The sequence below is a fragment of the Pongo abelii genome, chromosome 2 (genome assembly GCF_028885655.2).
Source record: "Pongo abelii isolate AG06213 chromosome 2, NHGRI_mPonAbe1-v2.0_pri, whole genome shotgun sequence".
Classification (NCBI taxonomy): domain Eukaryota; kingdom Metazoa; phylum Chordata; class Mammalia; order Primates; family Hominidae; genus Pongo; species Pongo abelii.
The window spans coordinates 203,693,230-203,708,841 of NC_085928.1; the positions used below are offsets into that span (position 1 = coordinate 203,693,230).

A 15,612-nucleotide genomic window follows, 5' to 3' on the forward strand; every position below is an offset into this window, starting at 1 on the left:
TGCCTGTTTTTAATCTCCTTCCTTATCCAAAAAAAGACATCTAATTTTATCTATTCTTGTTGATTAATCAAACACTGTTATGACACAACTTATGTTTGTTTATTTGTATCTTAACCCAGTTCCATGGCTTTGTGTCAGTCAGCTTTGAAGTTACAAAGAGATATATAGGTTTACAGATTGAATATAATACTAGTTGCCTTGCTAGATTGTATGAGGATATTTAATGTATATAAAAGTGATATGTAAACTGTAACAATTAATAATGCTGTTTATGGGGAGAAAATGTGGTCCTTCTATAAATTAATTTTTGGTATCATCAAATGGAAAGATTAGTTTTGTTTGGACAGAGCAACCCTGAAATCAAAGTATTTCTTCACTAAAGTGAGCCTTGAAGATAAATGTAATTTATTTAATACAAAGGTAACTGAAGAGAATTGTGAAGGAACAGTGAACACATACCACCAGATTGCCCAATGAAAAGGCAAGGGTCAGATCTAGGACATCTGACTGCTAGAGATTTATTTGTGTAAGCTGCTGGATCATATATGATTCTCTGTTTTTTCAGACTGTAGAGGCTGAAAAAATGTTATGTTAACACAAATATAAATCAGAATAGCAGGTCCAAGCCTTAGCTGTTCATACCACATTGAATTCAAGTACATTACACCCCAAGTATTTTCCAAATATTTTATTATTTTGATATAGTTGATGTTGTCTTGAAGTTTTTATTGGTATCTTTTTGCTGAATAATCCTATGTGATATTTTAGGACAGTGCCTAAAACGTTTACAATTATTTAAATCATAAGACTGATCTATATTTGGTTATCTGGAAAGTGCTAAAAGCATTTTATGTCATAACATGACAGTTTGTTATTTACTTGTAGACATTCCACTGTCCTTCAGTTAAGTTTTAGGAAGGTTATTAGGGGTATAGATTTGACATATAATACATTATAGTAGGAAATAGTCACTCAGCATTTTTACGCTGTGCCTGGTTTTGAAGAATGAATCACTGACATTCAGAAGGAGATATTGATATATCATTAACATCATGTGACCATCAATGTAGACATATCTTTTCTAGAAGGATAGCTGGCTAGCTTCACAGAAATACGTTTTTTCTAAAAATGCTACTATGGTACATTTTTAGAAATTCTCGGACTTCAGAAATCAAAGATTTGCAATATCATAATTTGAAATTTAAAACATGAATAAGTGTTAAGGCAGAGGCAGGAATATGGTAAGGGCCAGGAGACAAGAACAAGAAAGGCGACACAGGTAGCTGTGTCCTGTGGCTTTAACATAAATGGGGGCAAGAGGCAGGAGATAAAACAGTAGATGTAAGCAAAATATTGGGTTTATTAGCCATATTCAGAAGCTTAGTATATATTCCATAAGCAGTGGGGAGAGGGTGGTCACTGAAGAGGATTAGGTCAGGTTTGCATTTTAGAAAGGTCTTTGTAGTAGACAAAATGGAATACAGGCGGAGAAAACTGTAAGCAGGGAGGCAATTGGCTTTTGCAATAATTTAGGCAAGATGTGATCGTGGCTTAAACTTGGGTAGTGAGTGGTAATACAGGTAGACAAGAAACACTTGTGAGATACTTGAGAGGTTACCTAAAAGGTGGAATTGACAGGATTTAGTGATTGTGTAGATAATGAAGAGTCTATTAAATAACGAGTATGTTTATATTTAGTAATTACATTGCTAGGAATATATGCAAATAATGATATATTTGACAAAGATGAACACATAAGACCTTTCACCTTGGTTTTTTAAATAAATGTGAAGAAATGGAAAGCAATTTATATTTCCCATTTGGCATTATGTAGTATTTGGTTTATATAGAGCAGATTACTGCTCTATGGATAGAAGTAGCCTTTGAAAAGTATAGGATGTTGACATGGAAAACTAAGTACAATATACTTTTAGATTTAAAAAAGGGATTTCTAAAACAGTATGTATAATTATGAACCACTTGTGTAAATACACACACACAAATAGTTATGTAGACATAATTTTTTTAATAATAAAGCCATAAATAGTGGTTATCTTATAAAAGAGGAACTATGGGGTACTTCTTACATTTTCTGTATTGGTTGAAATTATTATATGGAGTATAATAGTCCTCTACTTTAAAATAAAAAAAATCCATTTTAAAAAGTATTTCATTAATTAAAGTGGAATGTAGGTAAAGTTTCTGTAGATAAAGAAGGCAATAAAACTATTACCTTTATTATATTTTGCTAACTATATTTTGTGTATTAGTAGAAGTTATCCCTGGTTGATGGCAAAACCTGGAATAGAGAAGTCACCTATAATAACACAGAATATAGTCCAGGCACTGTGGCTCATGCCTGTAATCCCAGCACTTTGGGAGGCCCCCATGGTCGGATCACTTAAGCTCAGGAATTCAAGACCAACCTGGGCAACATGGTGAAAACCCTGTCTCTAATAAAAATACAAAAATTAGCCAGGCATGGTGGTGCACGCTTGTAATCCCATCTACTTGGGTGGCTGAAGCGGGAGAATCGCTTGAACCCAGGAAGGGGAGGTTGCAGTGAGCTGAGACTGTGCCACTGCACTGCAGCCTGGGTGACAGAGTGAGACCCTGTCTGAAAACAAACAAAAAAGAACATAGAATATAGGCTGGGAAAATTGTTAGATGGTAGCAGCAAGCAATAAGGTAGCAGATGACATAACTAGATGAAGTGGCTTCACAGTGTAAGGGTTTTTATATGAACATTGAGAACGGATGGTTCAGAAGAGAGACTGGGGTGAGGAGGACTTAGCTTCTACTTTCTAACTCTGAAGGCCATTTAACTGCTGAATAGCTTCATCTCAGCAGAATTTGAGGATGGAGGACAATCACTTTCCTTAAGGAAAGGTTTGGAGATAAGAATAGGAAAAGAGAATGAGAGTGTAAAATGGTTTGTCATGGAACCGGGTATTATAGGAGCACAACAGAAATTGTTGCAATGGAGGGGAGCAGTGGGAGTCTGGGACAGACGACAGCAGCTTGGCGATGAAAGGCAGGAGAGGCTGGGCAAGGAGAAGTGATAACAGCTGCCTCTGTGGATGTCAAAGCAGCAACCTCCCTTCAGAAAGTTGCCTTTAGGTTCTCGGGATTTGGTAATCAGGATCTTAAAAAGGGTGTCAGGGATATGGATTCCTGGCCCACAGACTCCGGGGAAAAATAACAGACTATGTCTCTTCTGAAGCAGGATGAGAAAAAAGCCCTGGAGGTCAGAGGCTGGATCCTGGTCTTCAGTTCAACTTTCAGTAATCTTCTTGAGATTGTGTTTAAAGTGGTATCTGAAGAGGAGGCCCTGACAGGCTGCTTTTCTTCATCTTGCTCCTTAAATTCTCCCACTTCTGTCGTTAACTCAGTGACTAAATTGCCTTTGTCCTTTTGGGCCCCAGTTGTATATCCTCCTCAGACTCTGATTTCTTTACTGTTGCAACTGGAAAGTGATCTGAAAGTTAGCACTGGGAAACCAGGATCTGTGTTGATTCATTCAGTAGACTTAATTTTACACAAAATGTTTAGTAAATAGTCTTGGAGGGTAGGAGATGTTGACTGTCCTCACCAGAGAAGTTCAGCTGGGCTTTTGGACAGCAGGATATTTCTGCTACCCTGAGATTTGTGGCTATATCCTAAAGGGTTGAGGTTATTCTTAAGAAGGATCCCCTGATAAGCAGAGTTTTTTTTTTTTATATTGTAGTATTCTATTATAAGTTTATTACCCAAATAAATATTTCCTTGAGATTTCAAATTGAAATAGTTGTTATTTTTTTTTATTAGTGACCCATGTTCTTTTAAGATGTCTTTCAAGGCAGAATTTTCAACATGATTATGCATCTTTTACATTGTTACCTTAATCATGAATTATTGAAAAATTTTATCTAACAGCATTCTATAATATCTCTGTGCTGTGATCTGATAAGTTGTCATATTTATACCAAGAAGTTTTCAGTCTCGAACTCTCCCATAAGCACATGAAGTATGTGTTAATACTAGGCAGATAAGTGTGCATGAAAAGATGTTCAGAATTATTAGTCATTAGAGAAATACAACGTAAAACCACAATGACCACTATAAACTTACTAAAATGGCTAAAATTTTAAATGACAGACTATACCAAGTGTTGGCAAGGATGTAGAGGATCTAGAACTCTCATTCTCTGCTAGTGGAAATGTAAAATGAAGCAAACATTTCAGAAAAAAAAAAATTAAACATGTAATTACCATATGATCCAAACATTCCACTCTTAGGTATTTACCTAAGAGGAATGAAAGCATGTGTCCATAAGAAAAACTTGTACATGAATTCTCATAGCAGCTTTATTTGTAATAGCCAAAAGCTGGAAACAGCCTAAGTGTCTATCAACACAAGAATGGATAAACACATTCATGCAACATAATACTACACAGAAATAAAAAGAAGTGAAGTATTGCTAGATGCAGTGGCTCACGCTTGTAATCCCAACACTTTGGGAGGCCAAGACAAGAGGATTGCTTGAGCCCAGGAGTTCAAGACCAGCCTCAGAAACATAGTGAGACCCCATCTCTACAAAATTTGCCAGGCATAATGGCGTCCACCTGTAGTCCCACCTACTCGGGAGGATAGGGTGGGAGGATGGCTTGAGCCCAGGAGGTTGAGGCTGCAGTGAGCCATGAATGTGCCACTGCACTCCAGCCTGGACAACTAAGCAAGACCCTGTCTCAAAAAAAAAAAAAAAAATGAAATATTAATACATATAACAGCATGATGAACCTCAAAATAATTATGCTGAGTGGAAGAAGAAAGACAAAAAAAGAGTATATGCCACATGATTGCATTTATATAAATTTCTAGAAAATACAAACTAATCACAGTGACAGAAAGCAGTTCCAGTGGTTACAACTTTTGAGGATGATGGATGCGTTCATTGTCTTGACTGCTGCGATTTACAGGTATATACACATGTGAAAACTTATCAAGACTTTAAATATGTACAGTTTATTGTAAGTTAATGATACTTCAGTCAAGCTATTTTTAAAAACAATATTAGATTTGGTGCTTTTGATACTTTTTTTTATTTCAGGGAGGAAATCCTTCAACAGTCTTTGTGGGAAAGAGTATCAACTCATGTGATTGAAAACATCTACCTTCCAGCTGCACAGACCATGAATTCAGGAACTTTTAATACCACAGTGGATATCAAGCTTAAACAGTGGACTGATAAACAACTTCCTAATAAAGCAGTAGAGGTTAGGATATAATTTAATTAAATGGGTAAGAAGCATTATCTGAAGGGAGTAGGAGCTGTGAATTTTAGATTTTATTCCCATCACAGCCTCTATCTATCTTTTGGGTCTTTAAATCTCATTTATTCTTTATTCCTCATCTCTGTTTTGGGACTAACCTTAATGTTGCTACCAGTTACTACGGTTATAAAAATTTACTAATTGGTATGATGTTGGCCTGAGGGTATTGGTACTTCTTCCAAAGACAATATTTAACAAGCAAATTTTGCTTGAATGTGAAATAGTTGCTTGAGTATTTGCTTGAATGTGAAATATTTTGAACATTTTCTGTGGATTCTGTGGATTATAGAGATTCCATAAAGAAAATACTTAATAGATCAAGCATTTTATCTGAGCTCAGTTATACTTAAATTATCATTTTCTTAGTTAGGATCCTGACAGAAGATTAAACTAGGAATTATTTAAAAAAAAAAAAAAACTACCTTAAAGAATCTATTTCTGCTACCATGTATCTTGGCTTTATCACTTAATAGCTGTGTGATCCTTTGCTGGTTGCTTAACTTTCCTATGTGTTTTTCGTCTGTAAAATGGTGACAATAATGTTGAGTACCTCACAGGGTTGTTATAAGGATTAAGTAAGTAATTATATGTAAAAGACAATGCCCAGTCCATGGTAAATGCTCAGGAAATGGACCTGCTGTTATTATGATCATCATCTGAATTGATCCGTCATGTATATCACTCCATAAACAGTGATTGTTCAAGCTAAGAGTCGGTGTGTCCTGTGCTTCTGTGTGAGGTTGCTTACAAAATTGAAGTCAATGTTAAAAATAATTTTGTTCTTCATACCTATCTTAAAGGCAGTGTCAGTTTCTAATTATTCAGATGTGATTTCACCCCTTTCCTATCTTGCTCCAGTCTTGTCTTCCTTACCTCTGTTCTCAATTTCTTCAAGCCCCTTTCTAAGAACTCTAGCAGCCTCCCTGCCTAAGTTGCACGTTGCTGAGCCCTGGCAGTTCTTGACACATTTACCCCTGAAGAAATTAGAGAGCTGCTGCTACCCCTTCAGTAGCTCTCATTGCTGGCACTAACATTTTTTCTGCGCCCTGTCCCATGATAGGATATTTTCACATCCTAAGGTTCAAGCAGTGGAAGTGGTTATAAAAGCATCAATGTTTCTTTCCACTGCTGCTTTCTGTCCCTCAGCACTAGGTGTCGTGGAAAGAATGTAGATATGGGGAGAAGGTCAGGAGACATGGATCTTAATACTCACCCCACCGCTCACTCCATATTTTTGGACAGTCACTTTTCTTTATGTTTAAAATGAGAGGGGGCTAAAATCCAGCATTAAAAAGCCCACTTAGTTATAAGTAGATTTTGTTCTTCACTATTTTTTGACACTGCTCTTCCTTTCACTGTTCAGATCATTAGGAGTTAGCCATAATACAAAGCTGAATACTCTTCAGCTGTGTTTGACAGTGTTGGTGCACTGCTTCATATCTTTGCTTAAAGACAAAGCTGTGAAGATGACTGAATCATTAAGACATTTTAAACTTTTTGCAATGTAAAAGAAGCAGGGAAACTCATGTCTTAGAGGTTGAAATAAATAAGTGAACTAACTTGGGTGGCAGGCTTAGAATACATACCTTATCTTGAAGAGACAGCCCTGTTCAGCTACAGTAGGTGGTGTCATGTAGGAATATGGGTATACCCTTCTCAGTTAGTTCAAGAGAAGCTGTAAATGCAGACTTTTATATGAAATCTCTCAATTTTTAAATATTGGCGTGCAATTTTAAAAATGAGAACCACTATGCATGTCTAGCAAAACATATCAGGAAGCCATGTCTGTCCTCAGCAATCCATGTGAGACCTCTGCATCATAGTTTATATTTGCCTTTTTGTTAATGTAGTTTCACATATATTTTCTGATAAGCTGATTTATTTATCACATCTGTTTGGCTTGAGCTCGTGTTATTTTTCATGTTAAACATTAAAATATATAGTAATAATAAAGCTTTTTTCTTTCAAATAATTCTAGGTTGCTTGGGAGACCCTACAAGAAGAATTTTCCCGCTTCATGACAGAACCCAAAGGGAAAGAGCATGATGACATATTTGATAAACTTAAAGAGGCCGTTAAGGAAGAAAGTATTAAACGACACAAGTGGAATGACTTTGCGGAGGACAGCTTGGTATGTTGTTTGTATACTGGGGTATCAGCCTATTTTTATATAACTTCTCAAATTGATACTTTTTCATAGGAGACTTTTTATATGACTAAATTACATTCTGAATTTAAAATGATCAAGTAGAGAAACAGATTTATGATCTGTAATCTGCCCTTTAATATTTCCCTGCCCTTCTAAAATCACCTGTTGCTGTTTCTTTCTTGGCTGTCATTTCAGAAAAAAGTAAAACTTTGCAGTAAACAGACTGCTAAACTTCTACAAATGTCATCTATTAGCCATTTTATGGGCCTGTCTGTAGACAGGTGCTTCTAATTTTACCCTCTGTGGCAATGAAAGGAACTAAATGCGTTGGTTTTCAGTGGATTATAAAATGTTAGACGCCTGAAATCATAACACCAACTACCATGTATTGAATGCTCACTATGTGCCAGGAACTCTGCTAGGTATTTTGCAAGCATTATTTGATTTAATTCTTAACTACTCCTATTATTGTCATTGACAGAGCTGGGATTCAAGCCCCTCTCTAATGGCAAAGCCTGGTTCCTGACACCACCTGATAAATCTTTTGTTATGTAGAATGCTCTCACTACCAAAATCAAATCTGTTAAGTGCCTGCTGTGCTCAGAGTTACTAGAGGTGTTGTTGAATTACAGGATTGAGCGATTTTCTGGGAAAATGCAGAGCTGGTTGTGATTAGCTGGTTGTAATTATAATTTTGTTTTAAAGAAATGTTTGTCTTTATGGCTGGACATGGTGGCTCACGCCTGTAATCCCAGCACTTTGGGAGGCCAAGGCGGGTGGATCACCCGAGGTTGGGAGTTCGAGACCAGCCTTACCAACATGGAGAAACCCCGTCTCTACTAAAAATACAAAATTAGCTGGGCATGGTGGTGCATGCCTGTAATCCCAACTACTCGGGAGGCTGAGGCAGGAGAACTGCTTGAACCCGGGAAGGGGAGGTTGCAGTGAGCTGAGATCGTGCCATTGCACTCCAGCCTGGGCAATAAGAGCAAAACTCCTTTTCAAAAAAAAAAAAAAAAAAGAAAACCATATTTATTCTTGTTTAATGCCTTATTAAGACTGGCTTACTGAGAAAATAGTTTCATTTTTATTCATCCAAAAGTTATAAAATTTGGAAGCCAATTTTCAACTGTAATAAATAACTTTTATGATTTTATAGACCTTTTAAGTGTCTACCTTATTACTTTTTTCATTACTGTTAACACTGGGAATAATGGTTATTAATTTTTTTCTCCTCATTTTTGAAATGGCTAACATAGGTCATATGGCAAAAAGGAGAGATGAACATGATCTGAATTATTAAGCCCTGAATTTTAGGTTTCTAGATGTTGCATTTCATGTAGTTATATTTGTAATATTTTGTATAATGTAAATGTGTAATATTTTGTATAATGTAAATGTGTAATATTACCCACGCACCCCATATGGTTAGTTTGTTTAATTTGGACCAGGAGAGAATCTCCACTCTTTATTTTTTAGATAGCAAACTAACAAATAAGTAGGAAAGTAAGAGGAGCTTATGCATTTTTATGGGAAGGATATATTTTTATGCTGGTTTATATACATGGTTATTTTTCCATATTTATTATACTGTCAATTTGAATAAAACTACTAAAATGATGAGATGTCAAACAAGTTGGCTTTTTCTTTTCTTGTTATTTTTAGAGGGTTATTCAACACAATGCTTTGGAAGACCGATCCATATCTGATAAACAGCAGTGGGATGCAGCTATTTATTTTATGGAAGAGGCTTTGCAGGCTCGGCTCAAGGATAGTAAGTAGAGACACGGCTTATTGAGTTCTGAGTTCACAGTGGTGAAGGAGTCATCCAACTTTAGTGAACATTTGTAGAAATATATTTAACATTTCAAAGTCTTTGTCATTAATACTATAGTTCAATATTATTTGTGAAATTTTTTTAGTCAACTGCTTTGTAGCTACTAAAACCAATGAATAAAATGGACACATGATGCTTATATGCACATATATTCTATAAAGCTATAATGGAGAATATTTTAGTATGTTTGTTACTGTACTTATAGGAATTTTATAAGCAATTATACTTTTAGGTATCATAAACACATATATAATTAAACTCTTACACATGTGCCATATCAGTCATGTGGGTTTTTTCCTTTATTTCAACTGCCTTCATATGATACAGCACTTTGAAATAGTTAAGAAAGCAAGACCATTATTAGCTATAATTTGTGTACAGGTAAGTGATAAAATTCTTGATAAATTAATTTTTTTTTTTCTAGCTGAAAATGCAATTGAAAACATGGTGGGTCCAGACTGGAAAAAGCGATGGTTATACTGGAAGAATCGGACCCAAGAACAGGTAAAAATAAACAAGTCTCTAGTCTTAAGATGATATAATTTTGTTCATTTTAATTCAGGCATTAAAATATAACCTTTTTGTGGCTCTAGACCAGTCTCAGGAATTTTAAATATTTTATATCATACTTTCTAAAATATATTGAATCTTTAGAATAAAGAATAAACTACATAAGAAAGTTTTTTTTAAGTGAAGTAGCCATGTTGTTAAAAGACAAGAGATGAAACATGCCCCTTTTGTGGTTGATTACTTTGTTCATTTCAATTCCCTGTTTGAGGTAAAAAGGAAGATTAAAGTTATGAACAGGCCAGGCATGGTGGCTCATTCCTGTAATCACAACCCTTTGGGAGGCCAAGTCAGAGGAATCGCTTGAGTTCAGGAGTTCGAGACCAGCCTGGGTAACATAGCAAGACCTCCTCTTTACTAAAAGTCAAAAAAAATTAGCCAGGTGTGGTGGCACATACCTGTTAGCCCAGCTACTAGTGAGGCTGAGGTGGGAAGGATTGCTTGAGCCTGGGAGATCGAAGCTGCAGGGAAAATAACTTGTGAATAGAAAAAAATGTTAAGGTTTTCAGAGGATGTACAATGAATATGATTGGTGGGGAAAGATACAATTTTTTTGCCTTATTTTATTATCTTATCTATATCTACCATTAAAGTCCCTACCCCTCACCTCCACCCCGTTCATTCCTTTCTGATTCTTATAGCTTCTTTTCCTATCTAGCATTCAGTATTATACCACTGTCTCATTCCTTGTTCATTCCTTAAATGAAAGAATCTAAATAGAATATAGAATCTAACTACATAAATTAATGACATAATGAAGATGAAAAAGATTTAGCATCCAATCCATTTTCTTTTCTTGTTTGCTTTGTTCCTTGAATTCGTTTAGAGAAAGGAGATCAAGTAATGGAAAAATAGAGGAGACAAAGAGAATAAAAATTGACCAAATGAGATGTCCCTATTTCTTTACTTTATATTTTCATTTTCATTTTAAATACAGTTAATTGTATAATATATATCCTGTTTTTTTCCTAGTTTCCCATATTTCTTGTTTCATAAGTTCTCTATCAGTTGTGAGTCTCAACTTCCCTCAAAATAATGAAGAGACAGTCTCTTTCTCTGTTTTTTTTTTTTTTTTTTTTTTTGATAATGACTTTTGTGAAAAATGAGCCATTAAGAGACTGAAGCGAAGCTGAGGAAGCAGACAGTTAGTTATTGGGTTATGCATGTGTTCAGGGTGCATTGGTTATCTCTGCTCTACAGATGGGCTGAGAGAAGGAGGTCTGTCAGAAGAGAATTTCTAGAGATCCTTCCAAGGTTTCTGACTTTGATAGAGGAAGATGCATTGATTAGAAAGAGCTGCTGTAAGGGAGATAAACTGCAAAAGAAAAATGGTATCTGGTCTTCAAGGCTTACTGATATTAGGCCTAAAGTCTCTAGAACAATTGGTGGCAGAACTTGCCTCAGCAACTGACTGGTGGTAAATGTGCTTTGGCCAAACGCTCTCTGAAAGAAATGATTCCTGCTCATAAGTTATTTTTGTCAGGAACTTAAACCCATAGGGGAATCCCTTCAAGAGAAGCAAAGGAGTTCACTTTAAAGTCAGTGCAAAGGGTCTGTAAGCCTAGAAGAGGAATCTGGAAACCCTTGAGAGAAGAGCCTTCTCCCTGCAGGATTTCAGGGCAGCATGTGTGAGACCCAGGTTGACTGTAGAACAGAGGCCATAATTTGGAATATAGAAGGGAGGGGCATCTGAATCACCCGGGGAGGAGCTTATATATATTGTTTTGTTTTTTCCTTCAAAAGCTAGCCTCATGTCAGGCTCACTGAGTCAAGCTCTCCTTCTCTATCCTTTCTATCCCTCCCACTCCCAGTTGAAAACAAGTGTTTTCAACCTCATACCTGGAGGTTACAGTGAGACATAGATTCTAGCAGAGGTTGAGAATATCCCTAAGTCTCACATTGTAAGTTTACTTAGCTGAATGACAGGATTTGGCAGGAAAAGAAGCTTAAAGATGAGAAATCCATTCTCTGAAAAGTATTTTGTGCTTTTGTGTTTCTTTTGTTTGTTTTCTAGGAAAATTCATCCCTTTGAAACATTCTCACCTTGTTTAAGCCAAACTAATGGAAATTGTGGTCAGGATAGATCCAAGAGTAGTTCTCTCTTCTAAGGGCCAAGTGTGGTGACAGTCAAATGATGGGTACAAAGGGGGAAGTAAAACACGAGGCAGGATGAGCTTGGGAACACCATTACCAGCGATTTCCTTTCCATCTCAGACTGAATAGTACATGTTTAAGCAAATAGTGAACTTTCTCTTTATCAAATGCTCTTTTTTCTAAAGTGTTAGTTTTCAGAGAGTATTAATTAGTAGTTCCATTTACAAGTTAATTGTTTGCATTTATGTGTTAATCTTGTCTACTCAGATTTCATAGCTGTGATAGAGTTTGGGGCAAAAAAAAAAAAAACAGTTTCATAGCTGTGATAGATTTTCTAGTAATTTATTTAGGGTAATGATTGAATTTAAAGCTAGTTTCTTCTATCATACAATTTTGAGTGGCAGTTTGAAAAATGACAAGATTAATTTAACACAGTATAAGAATCTTGTTATCAAACATAACTAGTGTATGTACGTTTTCCTCCTTTGGTAAAGAGATTATGAATAATTACAGAGAAGAGACTGGAAGTGAATTTAAGAAGGTTAGATACCTCACAGGAGCAATCTGAAGTGCCATTTTTTATGAAAAGGCTTTTTAAAAATCAAACTATGCATTTTATATTTATTGGAAAAGAAACATGTCAACAGGTTTAAGTCCTTACAGTAATCTCATTCTCAAGTATAGTTCGTAGATATGAAGCATTTTAGAACATCAGCTCTTCCCATGCATTCAAGGTGCTTTTTCCTAGATTCAAATTATACCCTATGGTCAAGAAAGAAAGAAGATACATGGTAAGATTCCTGGTGCTGTAACTTCCACAGGAAAAACATTTCAGCAAAAGTAAACACATAACAAGTAGGGCTAATCTCTGGGGTTTTTCTCTTCTCATAAGGCAAATTGTTCTGCATTCATAGGCCATTTACTATATTCATAAGCCAGGGTGCTGTGTTCTTTCTTGTGTTTCTTTCTCGTTTGTTGTAATTAAGCTTGTGTTATCTTTTATGCAATAGTAATATATTTATTAAAATTGAGACTGTTTTTCAAGCGCCAAATTATGAACCGTCTAAACACAGTCCTTTTTTAAACATTTTAAAGTGTGTTCACAATGAAACCAAGAATGAATTGGAGAAGATGTTGAAATGTAATGAGGAGCATCCAGCTTATCTCGCAAGTGATGAAATAACCACAGTCCGGAAGAACCTTGAATCCCGAGGAGTAGAAGTAGATCCAAGCTTGGTAATAAATACTGCTGAGAAGCAGGAATCTGCTTCCTTAATATTTGTTTCTTGCAGTAAATGTTACTACATGTGTTAGTTAGATATTTAAGTGCTTAATTTGACTTTTGTTGTGTACATTTGCTGACAGTAAAAGCTTAGTCATTTTGATTGCGTGAAGAGAAGGAATTTTATTCTCCGTATTGCTTTTTTAAGGGTAATGCTTTAATTTGTAAATGGAGAAATTTACTTTGGCAAGTTCAATGGTCAACAGTCAGTTCATGCAAAATGGGATGAAACCGACCTAGACCTTTGCCCCACGTCACACTGTTTCAGATTGCAAAATAGAATTTCTGTTTAAAAATGGCATATATATGTGTTTTTGTGTGTGGTTTACGGTCAAATGTAACTCAATTAGATGTGAGTGGATTCAGAAAAAATAAAAATGTTGTTTTTATTAAATTGGATACGACCATTGCATTCTTTCTCCATTTTCCTCTTTTGTTAGTGTGAGAATAAAAATAGTCTACACTTTAGGCTACTTTTTGCTTACCTTCATGATGCTTTTTTGAGGGTGAATTTTAAAAAATACTTTTGGGCCCACGTTTTTTAAAAAATACATTCTCTATTGCTTAGTTAAGATGTAAGGAATTCTAAAAGCTCCTTATAACATTAGCTTAAGTGAACACAATTAGAAAAATAAGTCTAGTGGGGAAAGCAATCATTAACAAATTTCAAAGCCACACAAACTCTTTTAAAGATTATGTGCTCTTTATGTTTCTGTACTTGAGGGATGAGTATACTTATTTTAAATTCCACCAGAGGTCAGAACAAGTAAAAAAATAAAAATAAAATTGGCAAAAAAATAAAAATAAAATTGGTAAAACTCAAAGCAGTTATATATATCTAGCATTATTTATAAATTGAAAATGAGATGAAAGCTAATGATTACATGAGCTGTTTGAGTTGAATGTGGATTTAGGTTTTATTCTTGTTGGTCCCAGCTCTCGTTAACAATAAGTTATATTCAGTTTGACACTTTTAAACGTTCTGTGGCACGTTGGTGAATACAGTAGGAGGGATTGTCTCTTCAGAGTGGTATAGAAGAGATGTTACGTGATTTTTTTAAGTTTTTGCTCATGTCTTAGGCAATGGATTGACTGTATGTCTTAATTAGTTTCTAAGACCAAGAAAACCTTAGGTTTTTTAAGTGACAGTTTGTTCAGTGCACTTTGCAAAGTTACAAAATAAGTAGCAAAGTACCACGAGAAGAATATTGCATGGACTAAATGTCAGGACATGTGAATTCTAGTGTATTTCCATTATATTAGCTAATAATATGTCCTTTAATAATTGATACCACTTTTCTGACCTCACTTTCCTCATCTGTCAGAAGGGGTTGATGTTTGTTCTATTAACATTATTGTTGTTTTGCTCAAAAAAGGACAGAGGGTATTAAAGAATATTGGACGCTCAGACTATCTAGTAATAAAGTGATAGGGATCATATTGGTATGGTAGCAGTAAAATTTTATAAACAGAAAGGAAATGTTGAGTTGATAGACATGATCTGAGACCATCTTCTTAAGTTCTAACTCTGTTTTTAGATAAGGCTTTCAACCTCTTCCTGCATTGGTTTCCTCACCTGTAACTAGGGGAAGTTAATACCTACCCTGTCTACTCCACAAGATGATTATTTGATTAGAATAACAGCATTTGTTGAAATCATTGCTAATTTTTAAGTACATAAACTGGTAATGGGTCAGAGTAGTAGTAAATCTAATCTTGGTCTTAAAAAAAGTAAGTGAATAAAAAAATTTGAATACCTGTGTAAAGAATAACCTTGCTTTTGCTTTTAATTAACTTTTTTGGTAAGTAAATTTTTTGTACAACTTCTCAGTGTGGTTGATCAACATGAAGAATATACAGTAACTCTGGGCTTTGTTTTCTTTTCTCATTTTAGATTAAGGATACTTGGCATCAAGTTTATAGAAGACATTTTTTAAAAACAGCTCTAAACCATTGTAACCTTTGTCGAAGAGGTTTTTATTACTACCAAAGGCATTTTGTAGATTCTGAGGTAAGGTTTCCAAAAACAAAGAGAAATATTTTTAAGCAACAGTTGTTAAAATATGCTTAAAAGTAAACTTTAGCTTAAGCATTAGTTTTAAGTCCTTTGATCATCTGGGGAAAAAAAGTATGTGTTATTTATAAAGAATAATCTAACTCTTATCTTTTCAAAGATATTTTGCCACTTTGTTCGTAATACATGCATATTATCCCCAATGCTTGTAAGAATGTGTGAATATAAATAGTAAAAAAAAGTGTGAATATAAATAGTAAAAAAAAAAAAAAAGTAACAGGAAATAGTCCCTTATTCCCTGACCTGTAAGAATTTTAGTTAACATTTTTATGTATTTCTATTCAACTTTTTCTGTAC

At 35.0% G+C, this 15,612-nt stretch overlaps 1 protein-coding gene across 12 annotated transcripts in view; it reads left to right on the plus strand.

Annotated features, from left to right (window-relative positions):
- OPA1 (OPA1 mitochondrial dynamin like GTPase) overlaps positions 1-15,612 on the plus strand; it is a 101,978-nt gene that overhangs the window by 56,371 nt on the left and 29,995 nt on the right. For all 12 annotated transcript variants that reach the window (XM_024244046.3, NM_001132223.1, XM_024244044.3 and 9 more), the window contains 6 exon segments: positions 5,090-5,255; positions 7,291-7,443; positions 9,127-9,235; positions 9,723-9,802; positions 13,055-13,195; positions 15,136-15,252. In XM_024244046.3, the coding sequence (XP_024099814.2) occupies positions 5,090-5,255; positions 7,291-7,443; positions 9,127-9,235; positions 9,723-9,802; positions 13,055-13,195; positions 15,136-15,252 (766 nt within the window).